General features: G+C 57.6%; 1 protein-coding gene across 2 annotated transcripts; it reads right to left on the reverse strand.

Annotated features, from left to right (window-relative positions):
• Window positions 1–1,342: 1,342 nt before the first annotated feature.
• LOC118094295 (rho-related BTB domain-containing protein 2) lies at window positions 1,343–12,391 on the reverse strand. 2 transcript variants are annotated; one of them, XR_015947835.1, is made up of 10 exons: window positions 12,252–12,391; window positions 11,770–11,974; window positions 11,546–11,649; window positions 9,957–10,142; window positions 8,092–9,002; window positions 6,978–7,096; window positions 4,320–4,470; window positions 3,841–3,924; window positions 2,715–2,820; window positions 1,343–2,510 (listed from the first exon to the last, which is right to left on the reverse strand). XR_015947835.1 is itself a non-coding variant. In XM_060278285.2 (10 exons), the coding sequence occupies exons 2-10, from the start codon at window positions 11,959–11,961 to the stop codon at window positions 2,335–2,337; spliced, it is 2,034 nt and encodes a 677-aa protein (XP_060134268.2). In that variant the 5' UTR covers window positions 11,962–11,974; window positions 12,252–12,391; the 3' UTR covers window positions 1,343–2,334. The 2 variants fall into 2 exon arrangements, 1 of the variants encoding a protein (XP_060134268.2); XM_060278285.2 differs by having other exon boundaries at window positions 3,841–3,929.
• Between the last annotated feature and the right edge of the window lie 6,699 nt (window positions 12,392–19,090).

A 19,090-nucleotide genomic window follows, 5' to 3' on the forward strand; every position in this document is an offset into this window, starting at 1 on the left:
CTGCCTAGAAACCTCCGAGGAAGGAGAGGCTGCCCCTTCCTTCCTGATGTTTCATCGGAATCTCCTTACAAGTTTTAAGGCAGAGCTTTCCAAACTTTTCATGTTGGCAACACACTTTTTAGACCGGCATCATTTTGCAATACAGTCAGGGGACAGTCAGGTTAACCAGAGGTTAAACTAACCCATTTCCAGCTCCTGGAGAAACACAGGGAGCATTCGCAAGACATAGCGACCCACAATGATGTGTTGCGACGCACAGTTGGGAAAGCTCTGCTTTAGACCATTGGTTTAAGTTCTACTCTCCACAGGAGTAAAAAACCAGCTTTCTTCTGTTTGTGTCATAGAATCATAGAGTTGGAAGAGACCACGAGGGCCATCCAGTCCAACCCCTTGCCAAGCAGGAAACACCATCAAAGCATTCTTGACATATGCCTGTCAAGCCTCTGCTTAAAGACCTCCAAAGAAGGAGACTCCACCACACTCCTTGGTAGCAAATTCCACTGCCGAACAGCTCTTACTGTCAGGAAGTTCTTCCTAATGTTTAGGTGGAATCTTCTTTCTTGTAGCTTGAATCCATTGCTCCGTGTCCGCTTCTCTGGAGCAGCAGAAAACAACCTTTCTCCCTCCTCCATATGACATCCTTTTATATATTTGAACATGGCTATCATATCACCCCTTAACCTTCTCTTCTCCAGGCTAAACATACCCAGCTCCCTAAGTCGTTCCTCATAAGGCATCGTTTCCAGGCCTTTGACCATTTTGGTTGCCCTCTTCTGGACACGTTCCAGCTTGTCAGTATCTTTCTTGAACTGTGGTGCCCAGAACTGGACACAGTACTCCAGGTGAGGTCTGACCAGAGCAGAATACAGTGGTACTATTACTTCCCTTGATCTAGATGCTATACTCCTATTGATGCAGCCCAGAGGTATTTTCTGACCTCTGCAGGAAGGCTCAAAGCCACCCCCACCCCGCCACACTTCCTCGTATCTGTGTGTGCCCCTCCACCAGAGGAGGCCTGGAGGGTGGCATCACAAGAACAGCCCTTTTCTGCAGTGGCACCAGGCAAAAGCTTTCCTCTAGAACCAGGCCTGTGACCTTTTAGAAGTGGGCGGGATGTTTTCAACGTATTCCCCCCCCCCCTTTGGTTTTACTGCACCTGCAGCCCAGATAGAGAAGTTTTTAACATTTGATGTTTTGCACACTCAGGTGGGCTGGGTACGGATATTAAATATTATTATTATGCGAGGGTTTGTTTGTTCGTTCGGCCGCAAGGCTCTTTGGGTCCGATAGAGCAACGGTCAAATGCAATAAAGAACGCTACAGCAGCCCTCTCTCGCAGGAGCACGATACAAAAGGCTTTTATTAAAAGGTTAAAACAGTCCAATACTGAAGTGTGTAAGAAAGGTGGCAGCGGCAAGGCTCAGCTCACAGTGGTTATGAACGCAGATGCAGCCCCGGCCGCAAAGGACCCCCCCTGCATCGCCAAAGCCCTTCTGTACGGTGAGCGCCAGAGGCAGACCCACCCTGGGTGAGGTTTGTGCTTGGCTGAGGTTTGGGGAGAAAGGGGGGAAACGGAACACGTAGAAAAAAGTATTAAAAAAACCTTTGTTGTGCAGGTTTGCCGGGTGGCAAGGGGCCGGCAACCCCTCTGACCACAGCCCCCCCCCAAATGCACCAAGCTGGACAGGCAAAGGGGGGAGGGAGTTGCAACCTCACCCCCCCCCCAGTCCAGAGAAGAGGCTCGCGTTGTGTCCAAGGCACAGGCCTGGGGAGGGGGGCAACGCTCCCCCCGCCCGCATCCCCCCACCCAGCAGACAAGCACAGACAGGAAGCAGCTCCTACAACTAGAAGAAGAGACACTACCCCCCCCGTTACACCCCACGCAGGGCACACGGCTCCTGCCACCCCCTCATGCACCCCACACCCTCCTATGCAAATCTCCCATCCACCCCCTATTCCCTCCCCCTCTCAAGCTACAGCCACGCGGCTCAGAGACCCCCAACACAACAACCCCAGGTCCAGCCGGCCCCTTGTGGGGCGGGTCCAGACCCACCCCGATTCGTAGCAGCTCCACACACCCCTCCTCCTGCACCCACAAACCTCCCCACCGCCCCCAGAATACTGCAAAGGTCAGAGGTAGCGACTGGAGAGGCAGCTGGTTCGGGGCCCGCCTGCTCTGTGGGGCAGGGCAAAGGGCGTAAACACGAGAGAGAGAGAGAAGGCATGGCAGCCGTGGCAAGAGGCACAGAGCTGGCAGGAAGGCTGGGGGGGGTGTAAACAAGGCAGAGGCCCGGCCGGGGTCCCCTGGGAGCCCGGGCGGGGTGGGGAGGGGGCTCAGGAGACGTGGCTGGTGTGCTGGGGGCGCCAGAAGCACCACTTGCGCCGTGGGTGCTGTTTCTGCAGCATCTCCTCCTCCAGCTGGCGCTCTCTCTGCAGGCGCAGGTAGCGGTCCTCCTCCTTCAGGTACCAGATCGGGGGCCAGCGGTGGCGCTCAAAGTGGGCCTGGTTCTCTGGTGGGGGGGGGGAGAGAGACAGGGAGATGGGGCAACCAACACAGCCCCCGCCACCTCCGCAATTCAATCCCCCCCCCTGGAAGGAACCCCAACTCCTGCCTCCCTGGGGAGAGGTCCCCCCCAAGCAGAGGAGCTGTGATGCCCCCAAGACAGTGGTCCCCCCGGGCTCAGGGGCCCCTGCCCCACGCCCTCCCGCCCTACCTGGAGACATGCACTTCATCTCGCGGGGGAAGCGGCGGCAGACGCTGTTGTAGTTGGTGCAGAGATAGTGAAGGCACCAGGCAGCCAGCTGGCGGGCATTGTGGAACTGCGGGGGGGGGAGGAGGGGGGAGGACAAGAAGGGCACAGCTGTGAGGGGCACAAAAGCAAACCCACAGCCCCTACCCCATCTCCAAAGATCCCTAGACAAGAGAGCCCTGAAGGGATGCCGGGCATCTGGTCCAACCCCCTGCAAGGCAGGACTCGAACCAGCAGCCTTGGAGCACCAGGTGTGGCCCGACCGAGGCAGGAGAGAGCGGATCTAGGCCTTCCCTTCTTCCGTCCCCTATCTTGATTTCGAGAATGACTCCAAGCCACAAAATTCACCATGCCGGGGGGGGGGGGAGAGAGAGGTTTGCTCAGTGGCAATGCTGTGAATGCAGCGAAGGCCCAGCAAATACATCTTTTTTTTGGGGGGGGAGAGCAACTTCAGACACCTCATGTTCCCAGGGGCAGAATCCAGAAGAAAGCCCCCCCCCCCAGGGCAGACACCAACACCCAGGGCTCTGTCCCACAAAGGCTGGGTCTCGTTCCATCTTCCCTGCAGCTGCGTCTACTAAAAGGCTTCAGCTCTCAGAAACTTCAGACAGGGAAGCTGGTGGCTGGCAGAACCTCAGCTGCCCCCCACCCCACCCCAAGAATGGATTGGCAACTTCCAATTTGTTATTAAAAAACACGCAGAGTTTAGCATGAGTTGGGGGGGGGGAAATCTCATGGATTGTGTCTTGCGAACGGCTCGGAGGACCCTGCCAAAATTCTGCATCTCCTTTGGTTGAGTTTATCTTCGTTGCAGCCAATAGCTGTGATCTCTTTCGGGTCCCTTCCAATTCTACACTTCTGCGGGTCCAAATAGAGGCACACAGGAATCCCTCTCCATAATACAACGTGACATTTGATTTTTCCTTGTGGCCTCAAGAACTTTACCAGCCTAACATTGTGCTGTTTTTTTTCCCCAGGGGGAGGGGGAGAGTTCTCTTAATTCTGTTGTATTCATTTGTTTAATTTACTTCAATAACAACAACAACATCAATAATAATTAGAGAGGGAGCCTGTGGGGACGGATGAATACCTGCGTCATCTCCAGGTAGAGGATGACCTGGGCGTCAATCTCCACCTTCTGCAGGCTGGCATGAACCAGTTCATCCACTGCGTACTGCTCTGGGGAGAAGACCAGGAAAGGGCCTCAGGGTGGGAGAGGAACTCTGTGCGCGCTCCGGGGCTCCACTGCCGCTCTCCAGAACCCACCCAGGCATTCCCAGACTGGGCAAGCGAGAAAGAGGCCCCCTGCTTCCATTTCCTCTCCCCCCCCCCAGCGCTGCTTCCCGAAGGGTTAATGGCCCCCCACCCGCTGCTGGCCAGCCATCAAGGCTCGGGGACTCATTGATCCCAGGGACGCTGCGTCCCCAACGAACAGCCTCATTATCTTATCGGCAGCTTACATAAGAGGCCTCCCTCCAGGCGGGAGGCAGCAGCCAGATGGGGGAGCAGGGGGGGGAGCCCCTCCTCCTCCTCCCCCCGCATCCGGGTCCAGCCCAGCCAAGGACTCACCGGTCAGGGCCTGCAGGCGGGTCAGGCAAAGGCGGTTGGTCAGCACCAAGAGCTCCATGGCGTCCAGGTCTGGCGTGGGGACAAAGAGGCCCGTGTAGAGGAACTCCAGCACGGCCCGCAGGCAGGCGCAGTTGGTGCCTGGCAAGGAGACCTGGGGGGGGGGGGGAGAGAGAGAGAGAAGGGTCTCTGGAGGAGCAGCCTTGGCCTAGCCCCCTATCCTCTGGCTTGGGCCTTTTGCCCCTAGATCTCAAGCAGGCAGCCTTCTCCATGCAAGAGCAGCTCTGCATTTCTAGGAACTGGACGGGTGGCACCCGGAACTCCCTGCCACTTGAGATCAAGCAGGCGGCTCCAGGGCACTCTTTGGAGCTAAACATTCTGGTTTAGAAGACAAGCCTGCCCAGGTGCCGAGAGAGTCCCTGTGAGATGCAATGTTTTTTGTCTGTTGTTATTTTAGCTTTGCAAAAGTCTCCCTTTATTGCTGCGCCTTTTTTGCTTTTTCGTTTTGTTTTACACTCAAGCGGTGATAAACTTCATGAAAAGAAAATAATTCAGCCTCTGCTCTCCTCTTGTCTCCAATCCTGGGGGCTCTTGGGGGCTCCCAGGCAAAGTCACGCAAACCCCCCCAACCCAACGCGGTCCCTCGCTGCCCCCCAGCCGCCCCCTCCAAATCTCCCCACCTGCCCCTTCAGCTCCTCCTTGGGCTTGGGAGATTTCTTTCTGGGGGGACAGAAGCTGCTTCCGCCAACCACCCAGAAATAGCCCCCCTTGCACATTGCACATGCTCAGAGGCACTTGCCTTGCTACTTTACAGTTAGTGGGGGGGGAGGCTGAACCCCCTCCCCAAAGGGGAACAAAAAAGCCTCTCAACCCCAGACAAGACGGAAGCAAGACCAATTTGGGGAGGCATGGGGGAAGCCAGGGAGGCACCAGCAGGGCCTTGGCGGCCGCCCCAGCCCCTCGTGAGCCCCGTGACCCTTTCTTTTCGAGATGCCCGATTTATCTCAGGCCCTGGAAGCCAGCAGCTCCTGGCTGGGGGAGCACATGCCAGCAGCCAGCTGGCTTTCCTGCTGCCAAAGGGGTGGGGAGGGGTGGGGAGGAGGGAGGGAAAGAAGCCTGGGCCCAGCTTCGGGGTCGCAGAGCACAGGGTGGGGGTCAGGACTCGCCCTTGGCCATGCAGAGAGACGGCGGTTGCCTGGCAACGGGCGCTCACTCAATCGGAAGCTTGACCCGCCAGGCCTCCTGGCTCAGCTGCCAGGACAGCCACCCCCCGGCCCAGGGCTTCACGCGATGCCAGTGGCAGGAAGGATCCGGCCTTCCGCCCTCTAGGCTGGCTATAGTTTCAGGCCCAGCATACGAGCAACTGGCTGCCCCAGGAAAGAGAAGGCACCAAGAGGAGGGAGGAGGGAGTTTTGCACCAGCTCAGGCCACAGAAGTGCATTGGCCCCCTGGCTTTCAGCCAAAGGAGCTCTGGCAAGGGGACGGGGCAAGACTTGCCCCCCCCAACCCTTAGCCATTGCAGCCACAGGAGAGGAGAGGAGAGGGACAGAGTTCACTGCATCCGCTCAGGTGCAAGAGGGCACCTTTCTCCAGCACCTGTGGCAGCTGCTCATTCAGGGAACAAGTCGGGGCTGGATCTGGAAGCTGCAGACAATTGCTGGCTACAGCACCGCCGGGTCACCGTGGGGACCTGTGCGCAGAGATCTGCCCTCCTCGCCAATCTGCTTCCCGGCCAAGTTCAAAGTGTTAATCTTGGCGTATAAGGAAGCTTGGGACCCGTTTACCCGTGAGGTCGTCTTTCCCCACATCTGCCCACTTAAGACTGGTGGCAACACAAACACTTGGCAGCTCCCTGCCTGTTGATATCAGGCTTTGCTTTCAGCTTTGGCCGGCTTATTTAGACCAGCCTACCCAGACGTAGGTAGACCCAGGTAGACGTAGGTAGGGACCCAGGTGGCGCTGTGGGTTAAACCACAGAGCCTAGGGCTTGCTGATCAGAAGGTCGGTGGTTCGAATCCCTGTGACGGGGTGAGCTCCCATTGCTCGGTCCCAGCTCCTGCCAACCTAGCAATTCGAAAGCATGTCAAAATGCAAGTAGATAAATAGGAACCGCTACAGCGGGAAGGTAAATGGCGTTTCCGTGTGCTGCTCTGGTTTGCCAGAAGCGGCTTTGTCATGCTGGCCACATGACCTGGAAGCTATACGCCGGCTCCCTCGGCCAGTAAAGCGAGATGAGCGCCACAACCCCAGAGTCGGTCACGACTGGACCTAAAGGTCAGGGGTCCCTTTACCTTTACCCAGACGTTAGAAAGTTTGCAAGAATTTTAATTGGTTTCTGTCTATTCTAGTCTGCTTTTAACTGTCTGCATATTTATGGCTGTCAAACCTTTAGTGATAATTTTATTGTTTTAAGTTTTTTGTAAACCACTTATCGTCCCCCCCCCCCTTACAATCAAGCAGCATATAAGTTTCCTGAAATAAAATAAATAAACAAGCTGTTTAGAAGTTTTGGTTTTCCTCTCCCCTCCCTGCTCTTTCCTCTTTGTGCGCCTTGTTTCCCTGGTTATCAGCCTGCAGGGAGGGACTCTCAAACTCCCCCCCCCAGGAGGGGCCCCCACCCAGCGCCCTTTCCAGGCCTTCCCACTGCCCCCCAGTCCTCACCTCCGCAGCGCAGCTCTCCCGGAAGGTGCTCCCAAACATGGCGACCATGAAGTCGCAGCCGGCCAGGAGAAGAGGCTTGTGGGCCGGCACCAACCCATCGTCGACCACAAACACAACATCTGGCAGGGAAGAGAAAGCAGGCCGTCAGGGGGGGGGGCCTTCCTCTTGGAGAGATGGGGAGGGGTCCCCCAGGGGTCATGCAGTCCAACCCCCTTGTGATGCAGGAGTCACAGCTAAAGAACCCACTGGCAGATGGTCCTCCAAGCTTGGCTTCGAAACCTCCAACACAGGAAAGCCCATCTCCACAGTCTCACAGCTCTGATCCTCAGAAGGTTCTTCCTAACCCTTGATCAGAATCTTCTTCCTTGCGTTTTAAAGCCATGCATTTGGGGTTCCCCGCTCCACAGCAGCAGAAAGCAAGCTTGCTCCATCTTCCACGGGACACCGCTTCAGATATTTGACAGTGGCTTGCTCCCCCGTCTGCCCTGGGACCAGTCTCAGATTTAAACAAGCTCTAGCTTAGGGCCCCCCAAAAATTAAAGGGGAAAAAACTGGATGCACATTTCCAAAATATAAGACAAAAAACAGATAAAATAAAACCTATATAAAGCAACAGTGTTGTGTAGGCTCCTACGATGTAAGTCATGGGGCCCACCTGCTAGCCTGCTCCCTAAAATATCCCTGGTTCTTAATTGCATTTCAGTTCAACAATTACTTGGATAAAATACATATTTGGTGATGTGCAAATGGCTTGAGATACCTATTAGGTCCATCAATTGCCATATAGCATCTATTCAACACAAAAAAACAGCGACAATTTGTTGTTGACAAAAAGGACAGCTGGACATTGAAAGGGCCACATTATCTTCAGTAGCTGAGGGCCGCATCAAACCTAAATCCGGCCCTGCCTGGGACAGCCCTTCATGGCTGTAACAGCCGTCATGTGACTTCCCAGTGTTGGGGGTTGGATTGGATGACCCTTGGGTCCCACCCCACAATTCTGCAATTCTCTCCTCTGGATTAAGCGCCCCCCCCCATGCCTCCAGCCGCTCCTCCCCATAGACTTGCCCCCCTTCCTCTCATCCCTTCAGGCCCCCCTCTGCCCCCCCTCTACCTGCAAACGTGCCCTTGCTCAGGCACTCCTTGATGCGGTTGGCGCGCCGGACGTGGAAGGCCTTGGTGATCTCGCGGTTCATGAAGCTCTCCTTGTTGAGGATGTTGGCCACCATCATGCGCAGGTCAAACACCTCCAGCAACTCGGCGATGGCCGCCACCTGCATCAGGTCGGCGCCGTGCTGCTCCAGCCGCCCCGTGTACAGGTATTCCAGCACCACGCGGAAAGGCCCCGCCTGCACCAGCCCGTCCAGGTAGACGGCCGCCATGGGCTTCTCACGATGCGTCAGGGGGTCGCGCACCGCCTCCTGGCGCATGCTGACAAAGCCCCGGCCCCAGCCCGCCAGCGCCCGGGGCGCCCGACCCAAGCGCAGGGGGTCGTCGCTCTGTGAGGCCCGGAGAGAAGCCGCGGCCGGCGAGCCACACTGGGTGTCGGCATCCAAGCTCCTAGTCCTCCCCGCCGGTTCCTTGGCCCCCGCGGCCTCGGCGACGGAAGAGTCCAGGGCAAAGAGGTCATAGAACTTGGAGCAGGACGTGGCCAGGTAGACCCGGTGGGCAAAGACGCGCTGGCCCCCCTGCAGGCAGAAGACCACGTCGGCACACAGCGGCTGGCGGAAGAGGGCGTCGGGGCCCCGGCCCTCTCCGGGCGCCGGATCGGGGATGTGGATGACAGGCGGGGGAGGCTTGGGGGGCAGGAAGGGCGCCTGCAGCAGGGGCCGCTGGACCTTCTTCAGGTGGGACTTCCAGAACTGCAGGTGCCGGCGAGAGATGAGGGCGGCGCGGATGGCGTTGTCAAAGACGTCCTTGATGCCAAACTGAGCCACCATGCTGGTCTCGTAGTAGGGGACGCCCAGCTCCTTTGCCACCTCGTGCCCACACTCCGGGGGAAGGATGTCCGACGGTTTAATGGGCCTGGGGGGCAAGGAGAGAATCATAGAATCCTAGAGTTGGAAGAGACCACAAGGGTCATCCAGTCCAACCCCCTGCCAAGCAGGAAACACCATCAAAGCATTCTTGACATATGCCTGTCAAGCCTCTGCTTCAAGACCTCCAAAGAAGGAGACTCCACCACACTCCTTGGCAGCAAATTCCACTGCCGAACAGCTCTTACTGTCAGGAAGTTCTTCCTAATGTTTAGGTGGAATCTTCTTTCTTGAAGTTTGAATCCATTGCTCCGTGTCCGCTTCTCTGGAGCAGCAGAAAACAATCTTTCTCCCTCCTCCATATGACATCCTTTCAAAAGGATGCCAGGCAGAGAAGGGGGAGCGCCCCATCTTATTCAATTTTTACATTACTATGCCACCAAGGGGGGGTGAGCATGCTTCTCCCCCTCCCACCCTGCGAGGCTGACTGTTCACCGGCAGGCTTTGTGGCTCTGCAGGGATTCGAACGCTGGTCTCCTGAGGCCTCGTCCAACTCTTAACAGTCGCCCTGCACAAATTATTCCAGGGGACAAGGCAGGGCCAGGGGCAGACCTACATTCCAGGGGCCCCTTTGCAACAAGGAACGAGGTCTGGAAAACCCCCGCCACCACCTTCAATGACAGACCACTCTCCTTTTAAAAGAAATGTAACTACTGCTTCTCAGATTTTCATGAAAATTGCTGTCCTGGATTATCTCACATGTGTGAGTAAAATTTCCTATGCCCCATAGTTATTGGGGCAGGGATGAAAATTAGGGAAATGTTCTATATGTCAATGCTGGCCTTATTAAAGTAAAATTGTTAAGCAATGTGAATAAACCCTTCTGGAATTAGTGGCTCTGAAGCTTCAACTTCCTTCGTTTCCGAGCAGACCCACCCCTGGGGGCATCTCCCACCAGACCCCCCCCCAAGAGCATCATGGGGGTGGGTGTTGGTGCCCCTACTTGGCCAGCGGTCGCCGAGCGCGGTTCACAGCCTCCAGGTCAGCGTAGCGCAGGTCCAGCTGGCAGCCGACCAGCACGATGGGGGTGCGCGGGCAGAAGTGCTTGATCTCGGGGTACCACATGCTGGTCACGTGACGCAAGGAGTTGGGGTTGGCCAGGGAGAAGCACAGCACCACCACGTCCGACCTGCGGGGGGAGAAGGCAGGCGGGTGAAGGAAGAGTCCGGGATTTCCATCCCCAGAGCAGGACAGGACAGGACAGGCCCCGGGACATGGCTCAAGGGCCAGAGCGCCAGGACTCAGCAGGGTAAGGGGCAGAGAAGGGGTCACGCCCGCCTAGCACACCACACAGGGAGGACGCAGGGTGCCTGCTTCCAGAGCTGGAAGGGACCTCGAGAGACTGCAATGCCGGCATCTTTTGCCCAAAGTGGGGCTCAGGCCCACGACCCAGAGATTCAGTCCTCCACCAACGGAGCTGTCCCAAGAAGGACAAGGCCAGGTGGCCCAGCCAACTTGCAGCTGCCAGCCTGAGCCAGGGAGCACCTGCTCTGCCAAAGCAGCCCAAGGGTGAAAAGTGGAGAAGGGGGTCTTTCTGTACACCTGGGGAAGGGGGAGGAGGTTCCTTGCGAGAAAGAGGCCGCAGTCTCTGGGACAGATGTGAAATCGGAGATGGCCTCGCACCCCACCCCGCTTCAAGAATTTTGGAAGGCTCAGCAGCCAAGTTGTGAACATGGAGAAGGCGAGTCGGAGGCAGCAGGACGCCAGGCCGGGTTCCAGGGCCAGAAGAGGCCTGGCAGAGAGCGGGGAAAAGGGGCTGAACCACCCCTCCCACCCCCAGGCCCAACCCAGGAAGGTCAAAGGACGCCTGGAAGTGGAACGCCGCACAGGACATGCCAAGGGAGGGGAGGGGAGGGGGGGATTCCTCACCAGGCCATCTCTCAGGGATGCTTCCGTTGCAATGTCTGTGTTGCATGGGGTTGGGATAGATGACCCTTGGGGGTCCCTTCCAATTCCATGATTCCATGCAAGAAATCACAACCACAGCCAGCCAGCCCCCTCCGACCCTTCCCCCAGAGGGTTGCAATCTTGCTGCTCCTGCCTGGCTCCCCGTCCCAACCTGCCCTCAGATGAAGTGGGTGGGGGGAGGGAAAAAGAAGTCCAATAGAGGGACGGAGGGAGGGAGCCTGGCCAGGCAGCCTGGCCACAGGGAGGGTGCCATGCCCAGGGACCACCCTCCGAGGGAGACTCAGCCTGGGGCACGTGCTTGGCATGGTGAAGGTCTCAGGTGGGAGGGTGCTGGAATCAGGCAGCCCTCTTTTTGGGTTCCCCCCCTCCTGGGTCTCCCTATCTCCTGTGCTCACGGTTCCCTGGAGGGCTGCTGCCAGTCAGAGTAGGAGGGACAGAGCTAAACAAGGAATGTGGCCGGCTCTCTTACGTTGGAACTTTCACTGGGCTCCCTACATTATGTGGGGTTGGTCTAGATGAGCCTTGGGGGTCCCACCCAACCCAGCCATTCTAGGCTCTCCCGAGACCTGTCCCTGCCCACCTGGGGAGCCCCCACCCCACCCCACCCCAGCCGCTTTGCCTCACCTGCCGTAGGCGAAGCGCCGGTCTTTGTGGTGATCCCCAAAGGTGTCCCAGAGCCGCAGCGAGATGCTAACCTCGTCCACCACGTCCCTCGAGCGCTCCAGCACCTATGGAGGGGGGGCATGGGGAGGGAGGGAGATCCATTACAAAGGAAGTGGCACAAAGGAGGGGGGAAGAGAAGGGAGAGGGCTGCCCTGCCCCCCCCCCCAATCTGGCCCTCGCCTCACCTCCTGGCACACGCGGTACTGGTCGATGGCCCAGACGGTGGGCACGTGGGTGGCGAGCAGCTGGTACTGGGTGAGCGTGGCATTGCAGGCCCTGGCGCAGATGAGGCGGGTCTTGCCCACGGCGTTGTCGCCCACCACCACGCACTTGATGGTCTCGACGTTGGGGCGCTCATAGTCCAGGTCCAGATCCATGGGGGGGCTGGAGCTGAGAAGGGGCGGGAGGGGAGAGAGGGGAGGGGAGGGCAGGCGGGGGTCCGTCAGGGGCAGCAGCAGCAGCAGCCCGGAGGACAAAGACCCGCGCGGCGGCAGCAACGCCCCGTCCCGTCGGGGGAGAGAGAGAGAGAGAGGAGGGCGGCGGGGGTCCCCGCGGCAGGAAGGGCGGCCAGCTCCCTCCCCCACCCCCCCAAAAGCCCCCGACGGGACGGCGGCGCTTCTCCGGCGGCCCCGACCCCCTGCTGACCCGACCTTCCCCCTCTGCTCACCGGCGCCGCCCGGCTGGCCTTCGGCTTCAGGGCCCCCGGGGCGGAGGGCGAGGCGCGGCCCGCCGTCGGGCTGCCCGTCCGGGGGCGTCTCCCCCGGGGCCCCATCCCATCCCTGGCGCCGCCGCCGCCGCCGCCGCCGCCGCTGCTTGGGGCTGCTGCCTCCGGCCGAGGGCGATCGGGAGCCTGTCTGCCCGCCGCGCCCCGCTTCCGACGACCCGTTATCCCCGCGCGGCGCCGCCCCCTCCGCCCCGGCCACGCCCCCTCGCCCGGACCCCGCAGGCACGTCCCGCCGCCACGCCCACCGCCGCGCTCAGCCAATGGCCAGCCGGCGCCGCCCCCTCCCGCCCGGACAAAGGAGGCGGCGGGGAGCCTCCAGCGCCGCAGAGACGCCCGGCCACGCCCACCCCTCCCGCCACGTGACCCCCTGGCCACGCCCCCTGCCGCCAAGGAGCCTCCGCGGCGCGCTCTGCACATGCTCTTTCTTGCTTTTTTTATTCATTTTATAAAAACACACATAATTAACATAGAACACCAACACAAATTGAAAAGAAAAACACACACAACGAAAAGATGGTAGAAACAAACAAAAGAAATACATACCTCTAGTCATTCATTTTAGTACTGTAATCATATTTATGTGGACTTCCTCAAGTCCCCCCTCTCTGATTTTCATTTTTACCTCCTCTTTAGCACTTTTCATACATCATAACTTTAACCATTTTCAGTGCTCTGCACATGCTCTTGGGCACGCTCGCTCAACCGCCGCGGGAAAGCTCTCCCTATGCTGCGGCTGCTGCTTCCCATTCTTATTATTACTATTAATTGTTATGATTTAAATGTATGCGCCGCATACAGAGAGATTTGCGGCAAAACATATTCCCACTTGCTTCCTCCCTATGAATTCTTGACTTGCTATGGATGCTGTGAATGCATTTATTTATGTGGGTGTTTATGTCTCAAGGAGGTGTGCATAAAATCAAGAAAATCTTTATAATTTTTTTTTAAAAAAAAAAGGTGTGCATGGCTGCCCCCCCTTATTGAACCCCCCCATCCCCCCTGCGAGGGAGGCAATGCTGAGAGGGAGCGACTGGCCCCCAAGGGAAACTTCATGGCTGATGGGGAAATTCGAAACTGGGTCTCTCGCAGGTCCTACTCGGGCACTCGAACCCAGAGCTTCTTTCCAAATGGTGTGTGCCGCAATGCGTTAGTGTGTCGGCTGCAGTGTGTCAGGCCACAAAAAGGGTTCATTTAACCTCTGCTTTGCTAGTAAAACAGAATTACTGTGTCGCGAAAGGATGCGTGTCTAAAAAGCTTGTCACGACCACGAGAAGTTTGGAAAGCTCTGCTCTAACCACTAGGCCACACTGGCTTTGCATGCAGACAATCTCAGGCTCACAAGGCATAGGGATTTGCTTGGCTTTCCTCTTCCCGCTTAAGCAATTAAATGATATTACGCCCTTTATTTTTAATGCCAGTCTCAGCTACGGGGCTGGGCGCCACCGGGCGCAGCTAGGCCACCCCCCAGACCTGCTTGGAGCGCTGCCTGCGTCTCTGAGGCAGGGGCTTCCTGAGCCCAGTGGTTCCCCTGGGGCAGGGGATTCCCCAGGGGGGGCTAAGAGGCAAGGGGGCAGCAGGGGGGGGCACTGGAGGTGGAAATGACCTGGCTTTGGAAAGCTGGTCTCACCAAATCAAAGTCATCGGTTTGGTTGAATTAATTATACTCCAGCGTTTCAATTGGATTTTGAAGACATGTGCAATGAATTGTCGCTGTTTGGAATGTTCTTGTGTGTCTGTGCAACCCTCCTTTCTGAATACGTCATGCTTTGTGCCGGGGAGGGGGCACTGGGGTGAGTTGGTGGTTCCAAGGGGGCAGGTGCCCAACTTCTCTTGCGAGGCCCAATGGCAAGACCCATCTCTTCCTCCCGAAGGAGCCCAAGGGAGGCTCTTTCCCCCCTCCTCCGGTGTGCTGTGACTCGGACTTTGCCTTATCCCTGGGCGTTGCCAGGATTCCTCCCATGGCCCCACCAGGCTGTCCAGCTGCCTTGAGAGGGGCAGGGAGGGAAAGAAAGAGCTCCCTCCTTTGTTGTGCTCCAACCGCAGGGATTGTGCAAGCAAAATGGCGCCTGGAGCACCTGCTGGTGTGGGGGGGGGTGTCCTGTCTCTGAGCAGGGGGGGGGCGGAATCGCTCAGGCCACCTGCCCCACTTCCTGCTTTGGGGTCCGGAAGCAGCAGAAACACGCTTTGAAAAGGGGCTGCAGGGAAAGGGAAGGGCAGAAAGGTTCCTTCCTTTGGCTCTGGCGCTTTCTTCTCCGTGCCACAGCGGACTGCGCCCCCCTTTGTGACAAAGCACTGCTGGGGGGAATTGTGAGAAGAGAGAAGCGGGGAGGCCCTGATCCACCCTTCCCGGCGGAGCCTTCGGCGATGGATGAAGCCTTTGGCCGAGGCCTCTCAGCCCCCTACCCCAGCCCACCCCCCTTGCCCATGGGTGCAAGGCCCTTTTGCACCCGGCTGGCAGGATCTCTGTGTTCAGTCCAGCCCCGCTTACGGAGGCCTGGCGGTTTGGGGAGAAGAAGGGGGAAATCCGGGGGGGGGGAGCAGGGCCACTTTGCAGCCTGGAGCAGCAGCCCTGCCTGGTCAGCAGGAGAGTCTGCGGCAGGTTTGCAGGACAATGCAAAAACTGCCAACTCAGCACAGAAGCTGCCCCTCTCCCCCCTCCCCCCATGGACCGGGTGTGCTGGGGGAGAGGAGCTCCGGCACTCCTGCATTGCTCTATATCAGGGGTCAGCAAAGTTTTTGTGGCAGCCAGCGTCGCGGAAGGCGGTCCCCGCTTTGCTCCACGCTGGTTTAGAGCGGCGCACAAGAGTTGACCACTTGTGGCCCATGGGCCTTCGGTTTCCGACCCATGCTCTACGTCCCGGCAGAAGCCCTGTGGCCTCCACAGTGTGTGGGGGGGGGCAGAGGGTAGCTAGCAGTGGCCCCCCAGGACACTACTTTGCCCCCAAACAAACCTTTGCCTTTGGCCCTCCAGGGTTCATAGAATCATAGATTTGGATGAGACCCCCAGGGGTCATCCAGTCCAACCCCCTGCAACGCAGGAATGTTTTGCCCAACAGGGGGCTCGAACCCACAGCCCTGAGATTAAGCGTCTCCTGCACTCCCGGCCAAGCTATCCAGGCGGAGGATGCTGTTTGTCCACCTCACCTGGAGATGCTGCCATTGGGGACTGAAGGCAAAAGCAGCTCCAAGTCTGGACGTAGATGCTGCCTTGCAGCAAGTGGGGCACCACTCTGGCCGGCAGCCGTGAATGCAGGTCAGCCTCTGCGTAGAAAGTGGGCGAAGGCCTGCGCCCCCCACCCCTGGCTCTTATTGGGTGCTGCCTCTCCGCAGGCAAGGCGGCTCACAGGAGGAAAAGGTGCACACACAGGACTCCGAATATGAGGGAAAGTCGTCGGCAAGAACCAAGACACATCAACAAGTACTCAAGCAAACCGAACCCTTTCCACCGATATCGTAAGAACGAAAATAAAGATGCAAAAAGCCAACATCATCATCATTTTTAATTTGTATATCGTCTTTCTATCTTACGATACTCAAGGTGGCTTACAAGCTGATGAAACAAAAAATGTACATCTTATAACAATCTAATGCAGGGGGTCCCCAGACTACGGCCCCCGGGCCGGATGCGGCCCAATTGGCCTCCCAATCCGGCCCGCGACGACCCCCGCCGCCCGCTGCCGCCGCCCGCTCTTACACCGCGTGGCGCGACGGCGATCTTCAAAATCGGGGGGGAAATCGCCGAAAATCCTTTGTGCGCATGCGTATGGGCCTCTCCCGACCCAGAAGAGGTAATTTCCGGTGCACTTCCAGGTCGGGGGAGGCCCATACGCATGCGCACAAGCGATTTTCGACGATTTTTTTCCGACCGTGTGCGTGTGCGCGTGCGCACGGGCGCGCACTCCCCCGCCCTCCGGCCCGCTGCGCGCGCACTCCCCTTCCACACCGGCCCGAAGCCCGGTAAGTCTGGGGACCCCTGATCTAATGCAATGCAAAAATGTGATAATAAAACATAACTTTAAAATAGGCGACCTACATCAAAAAAGTAACATTCAACAATAGTATTAAACAATAATAATAACATAGAAAAGTTAAACAGAAATCCACTCAACAGTTACAATAAATTTATAAACTACAATCAATACAACAACAACCAGGCACAGTTGTACATCAAATAATACAATGCAAATTGAGGAGCAGAGACTAGAGGGTGGAGCAAGGCCAAGTCTCTCCCCTTCCCCCTAAACAAAAGGCTGTCCAGCAGCCTCAGCTTATGCAGCCGGAATCAGTCCGGGCCGGAAAAGGCCTGCAAGGCATGGAGCCCGCAGGCCAGGATCCGGCAAGACGGGGGTATTTCGCTCCATCTCAAAATTGACTCCATGTAGCATCAAGGGCAGCCCAATTCTGGAGCCTCGGGCGAACAAGACTTTCTTTCCCACCCGCCCAAGCAATTAGTATCTCTGGGGCTTCCTGTTTCCTTTGGATCAGGGTGCAAGGGAGAGTTAAGGAAGGAGGCAAAGGGGATGTTTGTGAATAGAGGAACAGAGCGGGGGCTCCTTTGCCCTCACCCAGCAAGCAGCACATCTTCTGCACTGACTCTGACCCTTGTCTCCCCGGAGAGCAGCCATTTCAGACTAAGTCCCCCAGCCTGCACCTCATTTAAAATAGAGTTCCAGTAATAAAAACAAGCAATTGTTGTATCTTCCTTCCCTGTCCTTCCTCACAAGGCCTCAGCTCAGGGGACCCTTCTGCCAATTTGAACACCGACCGGAGAGGATATGTAGGGAAGGATATGTAGGGAAGCCTTTGCAACATTTGGGCTTTTCATATTGCGCCCAGAAACAAATTGCCAAGCAGTGCAACTCTTTTGAAACACGTTCTGTCTGGCTGCTGCATTTTGGACCGGCTGATGTTCCCGAGGTGTCTTCAAGAGCAGCCCCACATGGAGAGTTTGGCAAGAAAGGCCGCTTTGAGGCCTTATAGAATCATCGTAGAGTCGGAAGGTGGACCCATGGGCCATCTAGTCCAACCCCCTGCAATGCAGGAATCAAAGCTAAGCAAATCTCTGCCAGTTGGCCACCCATCCTCTGAAATGGATCCAGAGAATCAGTTTCCCCCAAGCAGGACTGAAGCTGGACTTCCACCTCCCAGCCACCTTTCCCCCAAAGGGCAAGATACGTTTTGACCCCAGGAGGTCGTCCTAAGGTGCCTCCCCTTCCTCCAGTGAAGTATTCCTCATTCCCTGAGCCCACCCAGCCAATTCCCTTTGCCAGCTAAGGTGGGCAAGGCTCAGGGGCTCAGCCAGACTTCCCCAAGCAGCTTGTCCACATCCTCAGACTAACTGCAGGGGGTTGGAGTAGATGACCCTTAGGTGTCCTTCCAAATCTAGGATTCTATGAACTCTTAACTCTCCCCCACATGGAGCTCTCTTTGGCCTCTGTTGGCCTCCACTCTGGTCTTCCTGCCACTGAATTGCCTGTTCAGGAAAATGTCCGCAGCAATTTAAGGGTCAGCACTTCTTTTGTCAAATGCCTGGGTCTCATTTGTCAAAGCCAGAATGAAATCCGTTCACAATAACCAGATAGCTGAACAGTAAAAATAAAAATAAAAAAAGACTCATTCAGATGCAAAGCCAAAAGAAAGGCAGGACATTCAGGAATGAGCTCTGTTGAAAAATAAATAGCTTGGAGCACATTTTTGGTAGGTGCATCCAGGACATCAGGAAACGTTATTTGGGGACCATGTTTAGCTTATGCGCCACTCCATGATCATTCCTGTTGTAGCATCATGGAGTTGGAAGGGAATCGTAGAATTGTAGGGTTGGAAGGGGCTCCTGAGGGTCATCTAGTCTAACCTCCTGCAGTGCAGGAATCCCAGCTCTAGCATCCATGACAGATGGCCATCCAACCTCTGCTTAAAAACCACCGCCATCCAAGTCCGAGGAAACTTGGAGATCATCTAGTGGAACCGCCCCCCCCCCCAATGCTCAAAGCGGGATCTGGAATACAGGAGAGTAGCTGCAGGGCCATCCCAGGCAGGCAGCCACCCAGCCGCTGTGTTGACATCTCCAGCAAAGGCGGGTTCACCAGCTTCCCAGGGAGGAGCGGTTCTTCCACTGATGGACAGATCCTGCCTTCAGGAGGCTCCTCTTCAGCTCTCTTCAGGCATAGCCGCAGGGCCGGAGCGTCCATTTAGGCAAACTAGGCCGTCGCCTAGGGCGCCGAAGCGGAAGGGGCGCTGGCCCGCCGCCCACCACCCCCGCTGCCCACCACCCCCACCGCCTGCCTTCCCTGGGAACTGATCCAAGGGAGCTCCGCTCCTGGCGGTGGGGGAGGCACTCTGCACGCGCTCAGGGCCCCTCACCATCGTTCGGCGGAGGGCAGGCCCGGAGCAAGCGAGCGGGCTGCCCAGCCCATCCGGCAGCGCGCCCGATCAGCCAGCGCCCTGGCCGGGCTGCTGCTGCCACCGCCGAACTGGGCACCAGGATGCAGCTCCCTCTGGCCCCGATCCCCTTGCTCTTCCCCATGCTGCTGTTGCTGCTGCTGGAGGGAGAGCCCTGGGCACGCCAGGCATCGAGCCGCGCCGCTGCCTTCTGCCCGCAGCAGCAGCAGCCGCCCCAGCAGCGACGCTTCAGCGGGCGAGAGGGGCGCAAGATGCAGCGCAAGATCCTGGCCGTGCTGGGCCTGCCAGGCAGACCCCGGCCCCGGACACGACCCGCCCTAACGGACACCAAAGCCGCCGCCTGGTAGTAGCAGCGGCAGCCACCTTCGGCCACGCTGCTCTCT

The sequence above is a fragment of the Zootoca vivipara genome, chromosome Z1, assembly GCF_965207765.1.
Source record: "Zootoca vivipara chromosome Z1, rZooViv2.hap1.1, whole genome shotgun sequence".
NCBI classification, from domain to species: Eukaryota; Metazoa; Chordata; class Lepidosauria; order Squamata; family Lacertidae; genus Zootoca; species Zootoca vivipara.

What these genes read in the sequence shown, in the direction of transcription:
- LOC118094295 (XM_060278285.2), bottom strand. Translation starts at nt 11,961, where the DNA reads ATGGATCTGGACCTGGACTATGAGCGCCCCAACGTCGAGACCATCAAG. An exon ending in GGGAGAGCTGCGCTGCGGAG is followed by an intron (nt 4,471 to 6,977) that starts GTGAGGACTGGG and finishes CCCCCCCCCCAG; the next exon opens with GTCTCCTTGCCAGGCACCAA. An exon ending in TCTACCTGGAGATGACGCAG is followed by an intron (nt 2,821 to 3,840) that starts GTATTCATCCGT and finishes CCCCCCCCGCAG; the next exon opens with TTCCACAATGCCCGCCAGCT.